The sequence below is a fragment of the Xiphophorus hellerii genome, chromosome 15 (genome assembly GCF_003331165.1).
Source record: "Xiphophorus hellerii strain 12219 chromosome 15, Xiphophorus_hellerii-4.1, whole genome shotgun sequence".
Classification (NCBI taxonomy): Eukaryota; Metazoa; Chordata; class Actinopteri; order Cyprinodontiformes; family Poeciliidae; genus Xiphophorus; species Xiphophorus hellerii.
In genome coordinates, this window is record NC_045686.1 from 19192775 (window position 1) to 19212944 (window position 20170).

Here is a 20170-nt window from a genome sequence, read left to right on the forward strand (position 1 = left end):
TTGATTACACATGGAAAATAAAATTCTATAAAAAAAGTAAAAGCAGATATAGCTATAATTTGGCAGCTATAACTGATTCTGGGAACTTAGAGGTCCATATGTTTAGAGATCTTTACATATACAGATATTTTAAGAGTGTAATCTCATTGAATTCAAAAAGTAAAATTAGTGTAGATTTATTGCACGCTACCACACTTTCCTTCCACTCAACTTTCCATTAGTTTATGCATGCTGCACTGCAGCTAGCCAGAATCTGAAGCAATGACCTGTTGTGGCTTCGCTGCAACATGATTGTTTTCAGGTCAAAAACAAAAAACTGAAGTTTTCCCCATTCTTCACGACTTAACATTTTTGTATTAAACAATTTTTCTTGCTCTTCTAATAAAATTTCCTAAGAAACTTCAACTTATTTCATTTGCGATAAGCTTTAATAACACGACATTCACACGTGTGTATATGGAAAACAACAGTGAGAAATTCTGGAGATTATTTGTATATAAAAATCACATGACCGAATGTTTATTAAAAGGACCATTGCTACAAAAAAACAAGTCCACACGAGGGAAATATAATTTTACCAACACCACAGCGAAACACACATTACTCAGTACAGTCCATTTCATAACAGTTGTCGATTTCATTCATGTTTTATAGAATGACGTTTGAGAAGGTGCTGTTGTGCTCAGTTTTGAAAAGAAAAAAAAAAAAAACCCAAAATAAGCGATACAAGTTAAATAAACACAGCAATGCATAACTGTACAGGTCAGAGCATATTTAAACGTTGCTGGCAAGACAAAATAAGACTAAAATAAAATATGAAATACAGTGATGGGAGCTGAAGTGTTAAAGGTATCTGTCAAGTTTTCTTTCTTCAGCAGCTTAAAAAATCTGAAGGTATCATTTATGCCACAGCTGCTGTTAGTCACGAGGAAAGGCACTTAATCCTCAGTTGCTCAGTGATTGTAATGCACCCTTGTTAATGCTGCTCAGCTACTGGAAAAGGTCAACAAAACGGTTGTATTGCACGTTAAACACTCTAGAAAAAGACGCTGTCGCTTAGTCTAAATGTTGGTAAATGTTTTTTTTTTTTAAACAGGAATGTAGGCTCACAGTTGGCAAAAAAAAAAACACTGTACTTTAATTGCAAGTTGGTGGAGTTTCTGGGCTTCTCCCCACAAGGTCACTGTCTCACACGTTCATCACCTCTGGCACGGCACAACGGGCCTCTCCTCAGCCTTTACAGGAAAAGACTTGTGAGGTTTTCAATGTAGACGCCCTTTTACTTTGAACATTTCTTTTTTCTTTTCTTTTTCACCTGAATCTTAACATGTAGCTTCTCACCTGTTCTCCAGTTTCATCCATCTCTGCTGTGGTCTCTGCGATAGCTTCTGTTTTGTAGTTTGGACTCTTGTCTCCGTTCTTCACCAGCAGCGTTGCAGAGGCCAGCTGGATGCCGTCGCCATCTTTCTTCGATAAACCTGTACGGCCAGAAAACTTAATATTTTCGTCTACAATTTGACTAAGGGATTAAAAACGCCAATACAAAGTATTTATACCCATTAAACCTTTTCACCACATAATACATTTTAGAGTGATTTGTAGGGATTGCATGAGGAAATTCATGAAAGTAAAAGGAAGAAAGGGCTTACAGGGGCAGTAGCCCAGAGCCACAAGTTTTGGGGTAGAGGCCCAAAAATTTTATTTTTTTTAATGTGTACTGTGCATGTTCACACTGAAGTCATGGGCTCATTTTGCATGTGGTGTTTTATTAAAATATTGTTGGATTATTAACTGAAACTAACACTCAAATATTTAAAAATAAACATTTTTTGGGGGGCCAACATGGACACATCTGCCACATGTTTAAACCAGCCATCCATCAATTCATACCTGCAAATACGTAGACCTAGTTATTAGTGTTTTGTTCTGTAATTCAAATGAGTAGCTGTTTCTTTTTTTTTTAGCCCTCCAGGGGGTCTTTTTGTGGGCTCTAGTGTTCGTTTTACCAAAGTAGGCTGACAGGAAACGGGGAAGGAGGGGAGGGAAGACATGCGGCAAATGTCGCCGGGTCCGGGAGTCGAACCCGCGACGGCCGCGTCGAGGACTCAAGGCCTCCAATGGGTCGCACTAACCCCTACGCCACCCACGGCACGCCCTCTTTTGTTTTTTTTGGGATACGCCACTACAACTGGTTTAATCAGAGGCCCTTAATCTTCTAAACCCTGTTTACTGTTGACCAGCTTTTCACACCCACAGATTGGAGTTGGGACTTTTTTTTGTGTGTCAAAATAGCTCAAGCTCAGACTAAAGACTTTTGTAAGACACTTCCATCTTCAGGCTTTGAAATGTATCTTTAGGCAAATGGAAGCAATTTGGATAATTTCAAAAAAACGAATTCAAAAAGTGGGTATACATGCCTGTTATGGCCATATGTCGGTGGATCCCAGGAGGTCTGAGCAGCTTAAACACTGTAAAGGAAGACACCTCCTTGTCTCCAGACAAGGTGGGCGACGTATTAAGGAGTGGGAAAGTAACTTCAGCCGACACCGCTCGACGAATCGGGATGCGGCTTCCGTGCAACTGAGGCTCGCACCTATGCAGGCGAGAGAGAAATTACTAAAACATAAAACGAAACAAAAAAAATAGCATCTATAATTCTTTTTTAAGCTGACAAATCTCCACGTCACTTCTTTGTGGCTGAAAATCCCAATTGACGAAAAGGCTGGACTTACTTGCTGAATTTGATGGACGACAAGATATGTTCAGGCCCCGCGACTTTAGATTTCTGTGACAGATCGACACATTAAGATGTCATAAGTCGAGTCCGGAACCTAACGCTGCAAGTAGACTTTTTTTTTGCAGTTCCTCCTCACTTTGAGGGTCTACGTAAGCTAACCTCTCTACAGGCGTCTGCTGGGTGATGAGAGCCCGCAAAGCCTCGGCGGCCTCGGCCTGGCCGCCCGGCGCGCACGTGCAGAGGCATTCTGGGCCAGCTACTTGGACTGGCTCCATAAAGCTTAAGATCCGAGTAGCTGACACCTGTCAACAACAGGAAGGCACATGAGTACATAGACATCTTCTGCACAACACTTAAAAGAAAACATGTTCAATCTCTATAGCTATTAGCACTCTATCTCACAGCTGGCTTCTAAAGTTAGCTTATTTTATTATTCTATAATAAAAGAGAGATCAGAGGACTCAACACAATCGCTTCGTAGGGAGACGTTTTTTTTTATTCCAGAAGTCAAACAGTGAGGCGGTAAAAGACAGCAGCACAGTCAAGAAAGATATTAACCAATCGGTACAAGGACAAAACACACATCTGTTTGGTGAAGGAGGTTAGCACCACATTGAGGAAAACGGCACGATTCTCACAGAGAGTATAAAGCATAAACATCTAAGTAACTACGCACCTAAAGCGGCTTTCCTCGTTTCAAATAAAAAGGTGGGCGCACATTAATGTTGAACCAAGTCGGACAAAGACATCAAAATTCACAGTGAGAGTAGAATACGACCACAGTATGCTAATCTCGTTCGTTACTCGACGCACCGAGTCAGCAAGTAGTGTTGGTCGAACACTAGAAAACGGCTACATGAAAATAATTTGCTTAGAGATTTGAAGGGAGCATTAAATGAGACTTTTGTTCGTTCCCCAAACACCAACCTGCTTCTACTTGTTTGCTTCATTTGCTCTTCAAAAGCTGAAACTTTGCTTCAAGTCATTTACAGATAAGGACTAATGTTGCTTTTCAAACAGTTTACAACAAAGGAAGGCACGCTAGAACTACAGTGGCTCACAGCACAGGACCAGATGGCAGCGTCAGCCAAGCCAGGTCAGAAACTACTTTGATCCAAATCAACCCATCAATGTTTCTGCTAATAAACCCCTCTAATATCACAGATACTCCATCTTGGCACCAAACTAAAACACACACCACCTCTAGCTACTAGGAGGATGACATGTAAAACCAAAGTGCAGCCGATCACTGTATTTATTCCACAACTGAATAAAGACGTTTATATATGTAAAAAAAAAAAAAATTTTTTGAAAATGGTCATCGCTTATGGTTTTTCTAGCTGCTAAAAATATAGAAACTTTAACCAGTGGCGGCCTGCGGTGTCCTGTTTACACCAAAAAACATCGAAAAGGCTTGAATAAATAATGACCCATATATTTTATTTACAACTAATACTGACATCTTATAGCAAATATGTGAAACTTGATTTTTTTTTTTTTTTTTTTAATTACTGAATGTTGGCATCCCTTGCTTACTTTCAAGCAACTGTATGATTGCACCACTTATGAGGAATTCAGCCAGTGACTGTCGGGATGAGGATTTTGGCATTAGGCTACTCAGTCAACATCGTGTCACGACCCGTTTGGGTCCGACACCGGAATGACACAGCTTTGAGATAAATAGGAAAACAAATAATCACTGAACTGCTTACACATATGTATATATATATATATATATATATATATATATATATATATATATATATATATATATCATTTTTAAATCAAATTCTGATAAAATAGACACTCAAGAGAATCCTAAAATCTACTATAAACCAATTGCAAATGACTGTTAGGAGGCAGCCTGCACTTGTTTTATATATAAATAAGAACTAAAACGCAACAGGAAAAGTTCAGTCTAACAGAAAAATAATAATGCTGCAGTTATAAGTCCAACATGGGAACATCTCTGATCTCTGAGTGGCAATGAGGAACTCCCTTTAAAACCCAACAGGAAGTATGAATAAAGAAAATAGAAACTGCTCTTAAAAATGTAAATTACATTAATTTCTTGTAGCTTATTACTTCTTTATAAAGTGAATATTACCATATTAGAATTTCAACATTTACATTTACTGACAAAGGGACAAAAAGAAAAAAGTTAAGCACCACGACAAGCACCCATAAGGAATGGTCCGGTTTGGACATAATCTGGTACCCATGGAGACCAGGTATGGGTTATGTCAAGAATTTAATTAGCAACGAAAGGTTTTAAGAAGTTACATCTTCAAAACAACATAAACTTCCCACCATACCATCCCTACTGTTCCAAATCCTTTTAATGTAATTCATTCCTTACAACAAAGAAAGTCAGTTTTTTAGAACACCGTGACAACCATTACACTTATCAAGGTAAAGCTCTGATTTTAAAAAGAACAATTGGTAGCCCAGCTAACCAATCAGCTAATAGCTTGTTACACTGCCAGTGCTACTCTTAAAAGATAAAAGTAAAAAAAGGATAAACTTTTCTACAATAAGCCAAAGCAACTTCAGGACTACGGTACGACTAAATTTAAATGTTTATGTAATCGCCACTGTAGCCAACTATACTTGTCTGTATGTTGCAACCTGTGGCTTATAAGCAAGTACAGCTTATATTTGTGTACATTGTTTTTCTTTTCAATAGTTTGGAAATTACAGTACTGAGAAGCATAATGTTAAAACAATGTCTGACGTGGAAAACGTGCTGGCATGTCAAGTTGATATAAATCAATGCAAAAACAACCGCATTTATGGAGCAATCGTTCAGATATTTTTCCTTCAGAAATGGAGAAAAAAGTGGGTTTTTTCCTCAAGGTAATCATATATTTTACTGGCCATGCCCAGCATAGATGTCTGAACACACCCACAAATTGTGTCATCCCACATCAGCTTCAATAAAAGCGCCTGACCTCCTGTAAACCGAACATGCGCTCTCTGTAACAGAAAGCACTCAAAACACCTTCTCTCATTGTTTTGACCTTCATGTACTCTTACATCTACCTGTAACGCTCTACACTTTGTGCCCGCCTTTTCTCCTTCAAAGTCAAAGCATCGCTGATCTGAACGTGGACCCAAACCACATCTAAACCAGACCGTTCCTTCAGGGTATTTAACATTGTTTTTGTCAGTGTGTGTATATGCACTGTTGACATTCCAAAACTTCCACAACGGAACGCAGTCGGCACTGATGTGCCTACAAAACTAGCACCGTCGATGTTTTAGCACGCAGAAACGCACACACAAAGTTTTTATACAGAACTTGATACACTTTGTGGTTTGCCATTCACACACAGACACACGCTCAGTCTCACTGGGTGGGGTAGGTCAGATTTAGTCCGAGTTCGGCCCCGTTGGGGAGCTGGTGGCGGGCGGCAGGCTCTGGAGGAGCAGTGGGCTCAGTTTGGAGAGCAAGCCGGGTCGAGGCAAAGCCTGGAAGGAGGGGAGCAAGGTGGACAGGCGGGGAGGCTGAAGGGTGTACAGACCTGTTATATTGACCGGAGTCGGTAGAGGACAAGAACCTGCCGCGCACACAGAGGAAGAGGAGGAGGACGAGGAGGAGGAAGGGGGCGAGCGAGGGTGGCGGGGGGGTTTGTGGCTGTTGCTGGGAGACCGGAGAACAGAACGACTGTGGGAGGGACGTCTCTTCTCCTGAGGCTTAGAGTCTGAGGAGAGAGAAAGAGGAAGAAAGAGAGAGAGAGACACGCACGTACACCCGGCTCAGAAACATGCAGGGAACTGTGCGCGCACACACAGAGGTAAAATGGTTTCCAAGTTTTCTACTTGAAGACGGGTGGGGGGAGCGTTGTAAATGATGGAAAAGAAAGAGAGGAGATGAAATCTGGATAATCACAAGAACGGGGTCTCTGCGGGTTTCACCAGCTCAAATTTCAGACCTTGTTAAGACAATTATGAGTCAAATTTAAGACCTGTACCACAACAGAAATGTACAAAAGAAAACTGCATATTCTACGTTGTAGTAGTGCCAAGGTTTTTTCACAAAATGCACGTAACATCGTACGGGTTGTCCAGCAGCATCCAGCCAACTGGCGATAAATTTACACTTTCAAATAACAGACGCAAAAGAAGCTAGCTTCCTAGCTAAAAAGGGGTACATTAACAGCTAGTCAACGGTAGCCCCAATCGCCTAAAGTCAGAACAGAATGACAATGTCTGCGTGGAACTAAGACGTTTGCTTTGAGAGAAAAGACTATCGAGAAAAATAAACTACCTAGATTATATGATATTAAATAGTCCTGCCACAACAAAATTTAAGACTTGCTGAATTTATTTAAGGCCAACTTACATTTATTATTATTTAAATTAAAAAAAAGAAGACATTTTAAGGCCTTAATTTTAGATAAATGAATTTAAGATTTTTCTAAGGATGTATGGACACCCTGAATAAATATCTTCATTGTGATATTCAAAGACAAAGTTGTCGTTTTGTGTTCTAATTTGTTTGAATGTATGAAATAAAAGTATTTTGCATAGGTAAGATTGGGGCTATGAACTTGGGAAAGGGACCCTTGTAAATAAGGATGTATGCTGATTTTAAATAAATCTGACTGTAAAGGTTTTCGAGACGCAGGAGAAAAAAAAGCAAAAATAATTCTTTCTCCAAAGTGAATAATTAAATATCCTTACCCGCTTATAGAAACCAAAACTATGGAATCCAAACGCAACCATTTTTTTCTAAAACATATTTTCTTCCTCTCAATAATCCTGGATGAAGAAAAACAACATAACTGCAAAACCAAAAACAATATGAAGGAAAACATTTAAAATGACTCATTGGAGATTAATGGTAGGACTTAAAAATCCACCAAACAAATCAAGCAGAAATGAGCAGAAGAAAAGGGATGAACACAGGAGACGGAGTTTATGAGGTAAAATCCCCTCCAGTGACACGGCGAGGCAACATCAACTTACCTTTGACTGGTCCGAGTGTCCTGTTGCCTCCACGTCCACCGGCGTGTGTGCTGTAATGATGTGTGTGATGCCGGGGCGGCGGGGTGCAGCCGAAGGTGAAGCTCGGAGAGCTTTGGATTTTTGGAGAGGGAGTCTTGCTGCTGCTGCTGCTCTGGCTGTTGTAGCGAACGCGGCCATTCGTGTTTTCTGATGTTGACCCAGACAGAAAGCTGCTGGAGATCGGGACAAACACACAAACCGGTTGGTCCAACTGTTATCCGGAAGCAGGGACGATAAAAAGTCTTACGGAGAGGACTCACTTGTTGAAACTTTTCGGTGGCGACACCTTGCTGCCGCTGCTTTGTACTTTGGGGAGAGCGTGGATTTGCGTGTTGAGGCCTTTGGTGTTGCGGACGTGCTTGAGGATCCAGGCTCGGAGGTTGGTGAGGCAGGAGTGCTCGGACAGCACCAGGCGAGGCCACGGGTTGGACTCCGCCATGTCCAGGGCAGAGACGGCCACGGCACGGCCCACCTGGTGCACATCAACAAGAATCATAGAAAACCAAACAGCTATGAACAACAGTGCCTTAAAAAAGTTTACCAGGAGTACGTTCTATGTAAAAAGAAAAAAAAAGTCAACATTGTGAAATGGAGAGCAAACTAGTGACAAAAAATGGTCAGTATGTCAGCTATTATGACTACAGACATATGAGGATAAGCTAAGCTAGTCCTGCAATAAAATTCATTACAAAGAAAAATGTATTTATTTTTGGATCACTAACACACGAGTCTGCTTTAATCCAAGCTGTTTCATTAGTGGTGAGGATGTATGTTATGTAGGGTACAGTTAAAGAAGACTAAGTACGCATGCATGTCACATGCACAGTTTTGAAATGGAGACTTCTTTTCAACAAAATACGTTGAAGTTGTCAATACTTTTGCAATGTTTCTTCCTACCTGCTCAAATATCTCTGGAGTGTATTTGGGAGGAAACGACGAGGGTGGAGGCGGCGTCGCCCGGCCGTTGTCGTGGCAGGCGGGGGGCATGGAGTTCATGGTTTTTCCTGTGTTATAGTTGCACTCCAAAGTATAACTGATGATCACCAAAAAGAGAGAGAAGTGATTAACACCATGTCTGTTAAAAGAAATGCATCAGCAGGTTAATTTCAGCAAGACTACGATAAAGCTTGTCATCGCCACTCGACTAAAAATCGCTGTGCCATCTAGAGTAATAGTGAAAATAAAGTGTTGCACTGATACATTTGAAGAAGAGTAACCTGTGAAGCACTCCTATCGCCTTGTGGACAGCCACACGACCGCTGCCTTCTTTAGACTGACCGTCCCGCTTGTCCCGCGCGTACATGTTTTTTTCGGAGAAGTTACAGCCCAGGAAGTCAAAGTGGGCCGAGTTGACGGCGATCAGCCTGGGATACAGCATGTTCTCCACCTGGAGAGAAAGAATCAACAAAGGGGAAATAAAGCACAGGCTTATTTGACACAAAAATTTCCTTTTTTGTGTGTGTGACAAAAATAGTACAAATGGACAATGATCCTCCTACCTGCTGGTTCTCGTCAGGCAGGTTATTTCCATACATGAAGCATCCCCGTTTGGAGGCGTGGCCGTGTAGGTCCACGTAATAGGCCACGCCTCCCTCCTGCGGCGGCACCGACTCGCTTTGCTCCTCCTCCGGATCGGCTCGGTCCCCGGTTCCGGACGCTACCTTCTCCAAGGAGTCGGCGGAGCAGTTCTGGTCCCCTTTCCCCAACTCCACAGGGCTCCAGCTGTTCTCCTCCATCACCATGGAAACCTCGGCCGGCGGGGGAGAGCTCCCGCCTTTCTCCGCGTTCCGCTGGTTCAAGCTGATCTCCAGCGGCGTCAGGGGAGGGGACTGGTGCTGGTTTGCCGGCTTGTTGTTCAGAGGGGTGGGCTGCGTCTGGAGCGTGCCCATGCTGTGTGCGGTTGGTTGTGTGGTGTGTAAGCGGTTGTGTGTGTGGTGGTACAGCAGTAAAGCTTTAGCTGCATAGATGGAAGGGTGGAGTTCAGGGTTGGGGTTCAGGTACTGTCTGTTAAGGTTCACTCCTCTGGAGTCAGTTCTGTGGGGGGAGAAAAAAACCCAACAAAACAAAAAAACAACATTAGTGCCTCGCAAAAGTATTCACAACCACAAACCGTTGATGAGAAATTGATGGAACTAAATAAACAGCAATCCTTGAGACAAAGGCAATGCCCCAAAACAGCCAGCCAGAACTGGTTTCACACCGTTTAGATCAAAGCATCTTTGTTTGTCGAGTGGCCTAATCAAAGTTCAGGCTTAAATACAATTAAGAAGCTGTGGCGAGACTTAAAAATTTAGGTTAAAAATTGTGAAGAATGGGGAATGAAATTCAGTACCCAGCTGGGGAAAGTTGGTGGGAATTTATCCCAAAGAGTTGGTGATGTTACTAAACACTGCAAAGACACAAAATCTTATTAGGTGTTTTTGATCCAGTTTCTAGTTAAAATATCTTAGTACACTTGAAATAAAGCAAAACTAACGTACACATAACCTTGCAGAATGACATAAGAGCTTGATTTAAGTCAATAGTTCCTTAATATCAATGGAAAAGCACTAGTTGTGCTGGCAGAAAGTTATAAGTGAAATAATCTGCCAGTGGAACTAGTACTTTTTCATCAAAATTAAGGAACTATTGACTAAAAATAAGCTTCAAGATCATGTTGAAAAAGTACCTGTAAGTCAATTTTTATGTTATTTCAAGATATTTGCACTAGAAAGCAGACCAAATATTCTTGGTAAGATTTTATCTTTTTGCAGTGAAGAAAATTGTGGTTCTAGAATGTATTAATTCAGATCAAACTAATCAGAGAAGAATGTCACACTTTTTTTGAAAACCCTTGCAAAAAAGCACTAGTTTGTTTTGGTCTATCACAAAGAAACCCATTGAGGTTTATGGTTGTAATGTGGCAAAATGTGAAGACGTTCCAGGGGCACGGACGCATTAGTTGAATCGTCACCTGTAGTGTCCTCGGACCACGCCGTCTGGGTTCAGAATGGGAATGAGCTTGAACACGAACATGCTGCGCAGCGTGTGCGCACGCGGGTCGTCTCGCCGCAGAATGAAGTTGAGGAAACCGTTGAAGACGAACGAGGACGGCGTTTCTCCGGGGTGCACGCGGCTGCTGAGGAAAAACACCTGCAGGAGCAAACCACCAGGTCGGGATGAGCTCCGCTCCCGTTGCAAGAACACGCCAGACCAGAGCTCTGGCGCGCTAATCAAAGCTGAAAACATTACCCTCTTGTCCGGGAAGCGATGCGCCCTGGGGGTGTTGGTGTCAGGAAACAGCTTGGGTAGACGGGTTTCTCTCTCATCCCACATGCCGGCGCAGTTGGTCACAGTGAGGAGGTCCACCCTGTTGCCGTCTAGAGAGTTGCACAGCAATTCCCTGTGATAGTACACAGTGTCCGGTGCGCTGAAAACCAGACAAAGGAGGACAAAAGAAATGCTGCTAACAATTCAGCCACGAAGTTGGCGACCCACACCTTCTTCAAGTTAAACAAAATTGGTGTCAAATGTTTGTTGGAGCAAAAATTTCAGTTTGTGCCGTTAACATTTTTAAGATTTTACAAAAATAAAAGCTTCCTGATGTCACCAGAGATCAACTTCCACCCTCCATATGAACAAAAAACTAAATAAGGGCTGCAACTAATGACTATTCTAGTAAACAAAACTTACTAGAATAAGTTGTCGATTATTCTGACAACTAAATTGGGTAAATAAAATTTTTTTTAAAAATTGCCACATTCTCATTTAACCACTTCAGCATTTTTTACACAATGTTAGGAATACATTAAAGATGCAAATAAGAACAATTCACTTCCTTTTTAAAATAAGAAAATCAACCTTTTATTGCCCAAGAAGCTATAACATAGCATTCACTTAGTGAATTAGGACCAAGTGAAGCTAAAACTATGCCACAAATTTGCAGATAAAGGTGTTTTTTTTATCTTAAATGCAATATTTACAGATATTGCATATAAGATAAAAATATCTTAAATACAAGATATTGCATTTTTTAAAGATATACATAGTAAAGTTTTGGCTTAAGCCTTAAGTGATGATCTTGAATATGCTGGTTTTTCAGTCTGTATACTCCAGTTAATGATTAATTGATTACTAAAACATATTTACAGACAAACGTGTTCCTATCCTAAATGCTAAATGTATGTATTTTGTACAGTATTGGTTGAATTGATAATCTGAGTATGCTGGGGATTTTTTTCAGCAAATGGCATTGTTTGGAGTCTGTATACTCCAGTTAATGATTAATCGATTACTAAATTAGTTGACAATTACTTCAATAATTCTATTCATCGCGATTCATCGGATTGTTTCGGCCCTAAACAAAATTGATAAAAATTCTTTTTGCTCTGTTTGTGCAGCTAAAATCTTTGTAGCACAGTTAGCTGTTTCTGTAAATGTGGTGGGGGGTAAAGAGGTCTGGCGACCTTTGATGATGTCTGGAAACATTTATTAATATCTTTAAAATAATAGCATCACAAACAAAACGTTTTTTCTGCACCAATTTTGCTTGATTTAAAGAAGGCGGAGGTGAGAAAGGGGTGGTAGTGACTTCAGGTGTTCCCTGTTCGTCTTCACCTGCTCGGACTGAGCTGAGCAGCGTTGGGGTAGCTCTCGTCCAGCTGCTGCAGCATCTCCTGGCACTCGCTGTAAGAGAACGGGTAGCAGAAGGAGAAATAGGTGGTTGTTCCTCGCACATCCAGCAGCCGGTGAGTGAAAGACAGAATGAACTGGTTGTTTACAGTCTGTGAGGAAGCGAAACAGAGAGAGAGAGAGAGAGGCGTATTTTTTAGCAGGATAATAAAAGGCCGACTACCTCTTTCCTAGATTGTCACACCGACAGCCTCAGAGCAGGACGCGGCGGGTGCGCTCATACCTCCACTGTGGGTCTGTCGCGGATTCTCTCCCAGCGGTTTTTGACCGGTAAGGTGCGAACGAAGGGAGCCATTCCCTGGCTGTAAAGCTTCCGCTGATTGTTCATGTTCATCACGTTGATCTTCAGCAGTCTCCCGGGCATGGCACCGCGCACGCTGAAGTAAAACCAAGATCTGGAAACGACGCATCACAAACGTCAAGACAGCAAGTCGCCACACGACGATGAAGACGCATTTTTATTGACGACAGCTCACCTGTTTCCGTTCTCATACTCTGTGCCAGCACAGTCTGGCTGGGTCCACACGTTGAACTCGTAGTCGGGGGTGAGGTGCATCCCTGAGGGGGAACTTCCAACTTGGGCTCCATCGGACACAGGGCTTGAGTTGCCCTTCTCTACTTTCTCCACTCGGGCCAGGTTCCCAGAGTCAAACCTGGAACTAAACACGATGTTCCCAAAGCGGACCTCCATGCCTATGAACACAGTTCTCTTTCTGCACTCAGGCCGATTGTTAAGTGCCAGTCAGATATCTGACACTGATAACCTATAAAAAAGATGAAAAATCTGGGTACAAAACATGCCACGTCTCCTAGATTTCACAACAACAACGATTCAACTTTAGATTCTTAACAGTATTTCTGTGACTGAATGCTCCTCCTGCTAAATTATTGGCATGAATGTTACAAATTTGGTTGATTACACTATATAAAAAAAACAAACAAACACCAGTGCAAGATAAATTTAGGGTAGGGCTGAGCGATGAATTGATTTTATCAATGACTCAAATTTTTTCTTTTTGAGGATTTAAATTATTATTATTTTTTTTCACCAGCGCACTTTTTGGATTTCCACCCAAAAACTGCCATCTTGTTTCACAAGAATGTTTTACGGGTTCTATTTGTTTTGACTATGAATTCAGATCAACTCACAAAAGAAATTATATAAATAAAACCAGATATTTTCTGTCATTTGTATTTTCTTTTAAGAAAAAATGTGAGGGGAAAAAAAATCTATTAAAATCAGAAACAAAATTTGGTATAAACATACTAGAGATTTCATTTTTAAGTTCAAGTTTATTTGTTTAGTACCTCCATATTCTCCATACCTCAATTTAAAAGCGTAAGATGGGAGAGACAAACAAGTCCAATTAGTATTGGGCATTGGTTTCAATTCAAACATACTCAACCTCCAACCGTGAAGCGAGTTTCATAAGAGAAGTGGAAAGTACACTACACGCTAAAATATTTAACAGAATATATTAAAGCCCTCCGGTCGGCACATAACAGCGCCGCTCCGTGGGCGCTCAGAGAACTACAGCAGTGTCTAGAACAAACAGGGCGCAGTCTATTCTTTAAACGCGCGCACAAAACGTTTGCTTTCTCTTCAGCAATGGCTGCTTTGTTGTCAACTCTAACAACCCGAATGCAGCCGCGTACGTGACGATACGGCCACAGACGGCCTTGTTTAGGTTTAGGATTAACAACGTTACCAGCTGACTGACCCAGTGGAGTAAAGGGGGCGTCAAGCAACAGCCTTTAAAACGCAAACGACGTGCCGTCCACATTATCTAAACAACTGTGTGAGCTCGCAGCACAATAACGATTCCGAGCAGCAGCAGCAGTCGCCGTTAATGATATATGTCAGCTAGCAGGATTTCTCGAAGCTACCGAGGCTAACCTAGCAACCAGCCTGGCAGCAACTGCTCGGGAAACATATTCCGTTTTCGCATAAATTGTTCCTTTCTGACCGCGAATGTTCACCACAATTATTCTCCAACGGATCCCATACGTGAATAAACAGCGTGTTGGTCTCACCGGGCTATTTTTGGTCGATGTCCATTTTTGTTGTCACCGTCCGTTCTAACCCTCAATACATCATTATCTGTGCTGCGTTCAGGTTTCTCCGGAGAAAACACAGCCTGCCTCGGATTTTCTGTGTCGCTGGAGGCTGGAATCCCGATTGCCTAAAACGCTGCGTCTCCCCAAAATAATAATAATAATAATAATAATAATAATAATAATAATAATAATAATAAAAAAACACAAACCTAATAAAATGCAGTCATTAGCAAAGATAAACACGCAATCGATATAAACGATTAATAAAACCGTAAATAGCTTAAACGAGCGGACTCAAAAGTTTCAGTTCTCTTTAACTGAGGGTTAAAAAAAAAAGATCTTTTTTGTGATTTAGGTGCCATGTGATTTTTCTTCTATTTTGTGCTTAAGCTCGTACGTAAACACACTCGTTATATTCAAGCCCAATATGAGAATAACGTACAATAATAATAAACACAAACAAACACTGTAATCTCAATTTTACTAGTTACCTGCTGGGTTCGGTTTTCAAATTTGAAAACTATTTGTAAGATATCAGAATGATTTGATTTTATAATTATTTAGTTCTCTGATTAGTCGATTACAAAACATTTAAAGAACGATCTTACGATGGGGTATATTTAAAGGTAAATGAACAGAAACACTGCCACCTAGTGCCCACAATTACCCAAAGTGTCTTCATCCACCTTTATGGATCTTCACAAATCCCTACATCACACAGTAAAAAATTTATACATCCTATTTTTGCAAAAGTGTTCTTATTTAAAAAAAACAAGACATGAATTAAAATAATAGATTTTTTTTTTAAATGACAACACTTCACCTAGAGTAGATATTTATCAAACATTACACCCACTCAGTTAATCCATGAAATTTCTGAACTGCTGACAAGTTTTCTGCTCCTCTATTAAGGTCATTAAGAAGTCTAGTGACAAGCAGGCGATTTTAGCGGTTTCAAAAGGTTAAATGGAAACCTGTTAGTCAAGTCAAGATTTATTTATATGGCACATCTACAACAACCTCAGCTGACCAAAGTGTTTCACAACAATCACAACATCACAGGTAGATAAATAATAAAGGGGGGAAAAAATAAAATAAAGTTTGATTAAAAAAAAATAAGACAATTATAAAATTGGCAGAAAATACCAAAAAACTAATAATATGAATGAAAACCAAGACATACTCAAAATTAAAAAAAACATCGCTGCCTAATGCGTAACTTACAAAGCTGTTAAACATATAAAAGTTAATCTAATCTACTTTTATGATCACCTGCACCAGCCAATAAGAAATATGTGCTACAGTTCCTCTGATCTGCTTCATAACTCATAATAAAAGCTGGTTTTATTACAAACTAAGAGAGGGAAATGATCCTCGATGTAACTCTAAATCTTTACCTGTTTGGTAAAGGATCTGTCGCTGCATGCGGCTTCCATTTCATGCAAATCCCATATTTGATTTACCTTCGTTCCCTGCTTGTTGTCGGGATGTAAAACAGTCTTCCAGAACTTTCTCCAGGATTTGGTAATTTATGCAGCACTCAGCCTCGCAGCAATTCAAAAGGAGATCGTCTTTTTGTTTGCAGCTGTAATGAATTTAGATTTGTACCCATTTTTGTTTCATTCTGGATGTAAATGAACTTGACAATCAGATGTTCGATTTGACGTCAGTTTGCACAGGTAATGCAAGTAAGAAGTCTGTCAGTCCTTGTCTGGATTTTTGTAGGATAGATTCAGACTGTTTCTTTGTTACATTTAAATTTTTTTTTTTTTTTATCATCAATTTGCAGACACAAATATGGAATGTGCTTTCATTTCTGTTCTGAAATGTGTTATTTAAGGTTTTTCTAATATTTCAGCTTCCCTCTAAATTCTTCAGATTTAATCCGGTCGTATTGTTTCGTCTTTTAGAAAATCACTTTATACTTTCTTCTGATCTCTGCTTACTGCTTTAGTTGACTTAAGATATAAATCAGCTTTTCGCCGCATTTCACTCTCACAGCAAACCAACTCAAGCTGATTTTTCTTCGATCACTTATTGGTGATCAGTGGCTCAATAACTGAAAAATCTACATAGATGTTACCATTCATTAAATAGATGAAAGCTAAAACTTGCCACCATTTTCAGCTGATTTATCCGTCAACCATCACTACGCATTTATTCAAGTTTCTTACTTAAAAACAAATCAAATAATGGTTTGGTTTGAAGTTGAGATAATTCTTTTTTAAAAAAAAAAAGATTAATTGTAGAAAAAATACTTTTAGTGAACATAAGTTGTTTCCTGTGTTTTTGTCTCTCTCATATTTGCAGGTGTTACATTATGCTGGAGGCCTCTTGGGCTGATGAGAAGAAGCAGCTTGAAAGATGAGTAATAACCACTTTCAAGAGTTTAATCAGCGTATTATTAGACAGCTTAATAAATTATTTCCTAACTAACAATACTCCTTTTGGACTAATTCTCTTCGGTTTAATGTGTGATTTTCACCCACTGCACAGAGTTCACCTTTCTGAAAAAGGGAGTTTTAATTACTTTGCCAGGAATATAGTCCCCTGGGGTCAAAGGTCAATTATGCCTATCTTCTTGGCTGTAACTCATCAGGTTACCTACAGTATTTGGCATGTGAACCTGCCTGCTTCAGAAATAAACACAGAACAATGTGGGTGATCGGTAATTTCTTCAAATGTGCTCTTCTCAAGTGTTTGTCACTATGTATTGTAGTGTTTTTTTAAAAGTTAATTTAATAGCTAAATTCAGAAATCTCATTTCTGCTTTATGTTTGTAATTTTTGTCTTTTTCGTCATGGTTGAAACCAATTCTTTGTATGAACAGGACATACGACCATTTCTGTCAAGTGCATGAAAACAAGAGCAAGAAAAAAACCCCTCAAACACGTTGAGGTTTGCCATTACATTAAGGATTCTGACATCATGTTGATGATGCTCTACTTTTGGGGATTTCATAAATGTTATTGCACATCTGAAGAAGATCCAAAGTTACCATGTGCAAGAAACGACTAAAATGGAAACTTTCCTCTAGCAAATTTATTTGAAAAGATACTTAGAGCTTCTATTAGTGTATTTCTTATTGTCTTCCTCTTTTCTTTTAATTACATGAAAGACCGACTGCAGAAGAGAAATATTTAGAATAGAATAAAAGCTGCTTTCAGCAGTTGTGAAGCTCTGTTTCTTAACACTGTTTTAATTCTTTGCAACCTTTACTTAGCACAGGCTTCAAACTGTTTTCTGGACATTTTGGAAAGAAGTTTCATACAAGTTCTTTCATTTTGATTAGAGTAATCTCTACATGTGTTCCCCCTTCAGTTCCTACAGGAATCTGCATCTGATTCCCAGTTTTCTCCCTCCATAACGTCTTCACATCTCTTTCCTAATCCGGAGATTGCGTAATAAACTCAACGTTGGTAATGACCTAGACTCTCGAAAATCTTCCACAGGCATCCAGCTAGGTCAAAAGACCTGATGATCCTGAGCGGAAGACCCATTCATCCATTCATCCATTATCTGAACATGGTTATCCTTGAGGGGGTTGGTCATTGGGCAAGGTTGCCAGTCCATCGCAGGACTGGAAGACGCTGTTGTCCCCTTTTGAAGGCTTCAACTACTAATCAGAAATGTGCTGACTGTTACTAACATTCATTAAGAGTCTCGCTCAGTCAAAGTCTGTCTCCTTTTGACTATAGGTACGCTGAAACTTCTTGAACTGTATTAACTTCCTTTAAAGGTTTGATGTTTACCTGAAAGGACTCACCTTCAGTCAAACTAATCGATGTTCCTTGAACCCTGAGCGAACCCACTCCTCTTGTGAGACGCAACTTATTCCCCATACACAGACATTTCTGTTCCTCTGCAGGAAGGTATTCTCCCACCTTGTTTTGTCTTCCTCACAGACAACACACACGACATTCCCTGAAGGTTTGTGGCTTCGTTGGGACAAATGTGATATTTCCACCACAAGAGGGCAATGAAGCCTTTCTGCTCAGTCGTAGCGGCATTTAGTCCAAACACACATTGTTCAAGGACTTGTCACTTTGGTGACAGTGAGAAACTGGTGTGGTTTAGAGGTGTTGGAGAACCTTTATGTTCATGGATCTTTTTACAAATACATTCTGGTCTTGGAAGTACAAAAAATGGGTTGATTTAAATTGATTCCAACAATCTGCTGTTAAATGTTAACGTTAAATGATGACATAATCTTGCTAATCTTTGCTTTTGCATAACTGATATGCTATAATTTTTAATGTTTTTAGTTTTGCTTTTGTGCAGCACGTTGTGATCTGTCTTTAAAAGCGCAGAATAAATAACATTTCTTTAAAGAATACACACATCGTTATTCTTTGATTTTCCTGGAAGCATGTTGATGATGCTAATTGCTTGCTGAACTCTTTGAGCCTTTTTGTTGCATGCAGTTTTTTTCATGAGCTTTATTCTCTAGTTTTCTGAAATTAATTCCAGCCTGAACTCAAATACCACTGGGATCCCCACACTTTTAAAAGTACCGCTGGAATTTCATTAATAAAAACTATTTTTGTCATTATTTTTGGGGTTGAAGCTATGTAAATTTAACAACTAAAATAAACACACCAACTAGCAAAATACTTGCTAATCATTAACATCATGTACCGTCTCATGTTTGTCCTCTCACGTTAAAATGAAGCAAAAAGAAAAAAGAAAATCAAGTTGTGATTAAGGCACTACAAAAGTAACAAAATGTTGATATTTATTCTTTTAAGGTCACTTGTTTCTGACAAACACAGCTAAAATGTGCCATTCACTGGGGTTAAGAGGCTTAACTAGTTAGAAATTTATTTGAAAAGCTTAGCAACAGCGGTAACGCAGCTAGCCAAAGCTTGATACAAACTTAAATCCTTGCTCCAAAATGACACATTGGTTTGTTTTCACACAACCCTTGTAAAAATTCCAGCCTTCCTGTTTTCTGAACAAGAGAGATTAGCTAACATTTGACTGAAACAACATGAATAATTCTTATCAATTCTTATCAAGACAAAATAAAGTGGCTAACATTGGTGTAATTTAACCGCTAGTGACTTTTGCCCTTACACACCATTATGTTTAATTAATTTCTTCTAATGATTAATAATTAATATGCTCAAAAATGAATTTTTAAAGGGTATTAGTAATATCAACGCCCAACTAGAGCGATAGCATAACAGAATTAATGGGTCTGGATTAAGATTAGCCGCGTCATGGATCCTGCCACATTTAATCTTAAGCAAGAAGTTTTGATCATTTACAAAAATAAGCATCAAACTTCATGCATCTGATTTGATTGTGTATTGATTCTGTCCTCATTGTAGGATTCTCCTGATTCTTTCTGTACTGTGTCCTTCTTTGATGTAATGTAGTTCAATTATTATTTACTTTTACAAATCTTTTTTTTTTATATACACTCAAATTGTTGAAATTTGCATTTAAATGCTAGTCGACATTGAAGCATTTGTTCCCTGATTTGTCACCTTCAACTGTAATCATTCTAAAAAAAAATACAAAAACTGTTTTGCAATTTGGATAACCAAACCAAGCTGGCTATTGTTCTCTTTATTGTGCGTTATGAATGCGCAGTACGTTTCATTAGGAGGAGATTTGTGCCAGACGAGACGCGTTGATACCCCGCCATAGGGAGCAGCCTCATAACATGGCCTAGTTAAAGGGTTCCTG

The 20170-nt window shown here is 39.7% G+C and overlaps 1 protein-coding gene across 5 annotated transcripts; it reads right to left on the minus strand.

The window, feature by feature from the left end:
* Positions 1 to 160: 160 nt before the first annotated feature.
* Positions 161 to 14574, minus strand: agbl5 (AGBL carboxypeptidase 5). Of its 5 annotated transcripts, none has more exons than XM_032585947.1 (17): positions 14453 to 14574; positions 12895 to 13182; positions 12642 to 12813; positions 12344 to 12510; positions 10979 to 11156; positions 10701 to 10879; positions 9247 to 9781; positions 8965 to 9134; positions 8645 to 8780; positions 8008 to 8219; positions 7709 to 7920; positions 6262 to 6441; positions 2897 to 3039; positions 2733 to 2785; positions 2418 to 2593; positions 1342 to 1478; positions 161 to 1250 (listed from the first exon to the last, which is right to left on the minus strand). In XM_032585947.1, the coding sequence occupies exons 2-17, from the start codon at positions 13107 to 13109 to the stop codon at positions 1200 to 1202; spliced, it is 2916 nt and encodes a 971-aa protein (XP_032441838.1). In that variant the 5' UTR covers positions 13110 to 13182; positions 14453 to 14574; the 3' UTR covers positions 161 to 1199. The 5 variants fall into 5 exon arrangements, with proteins under 5 accessions (XP_032441838.1, XP_032441840.1, XP_032441841.1 ...); XM_032585949.1 differs by having other exon boundaries at positions 161 to 1235; positions 14453 to 14573; XM_032585948.1 differs by having other exon boundaries at positions 407 to 1250; positions 7709 to 7917.
* Between the last annotated feature and the right edge of the window lie 5596 nt (positions 14575 to 20170).

Excerpts from the sequence above, each read along its gene's own strand:
- agbl5 (XM_032585947.1), bottom strand. The coding sequence starts at position 13,109 with ATGGAGGTCCGCTTTGGGAACATCGTGTTTAGTTCCAGGTTTGACTCT. Across the intron at positions 12,814-12,894 it reads GAGTATGAGAACGGAAACAG|ATCTTGGTTTTACTTCAGCG; the intron begins GTGAGCTGTCGT and ends CGTCGTTTCCAG. Across the intron at positions 11,157-12,343 it reads GCTCAGCTCAGTCCGAGCAG|CGCACCGGACACTGTGTACT; the intron begins GTGAAGACGAAC and ends TCTGGTTTTCAG.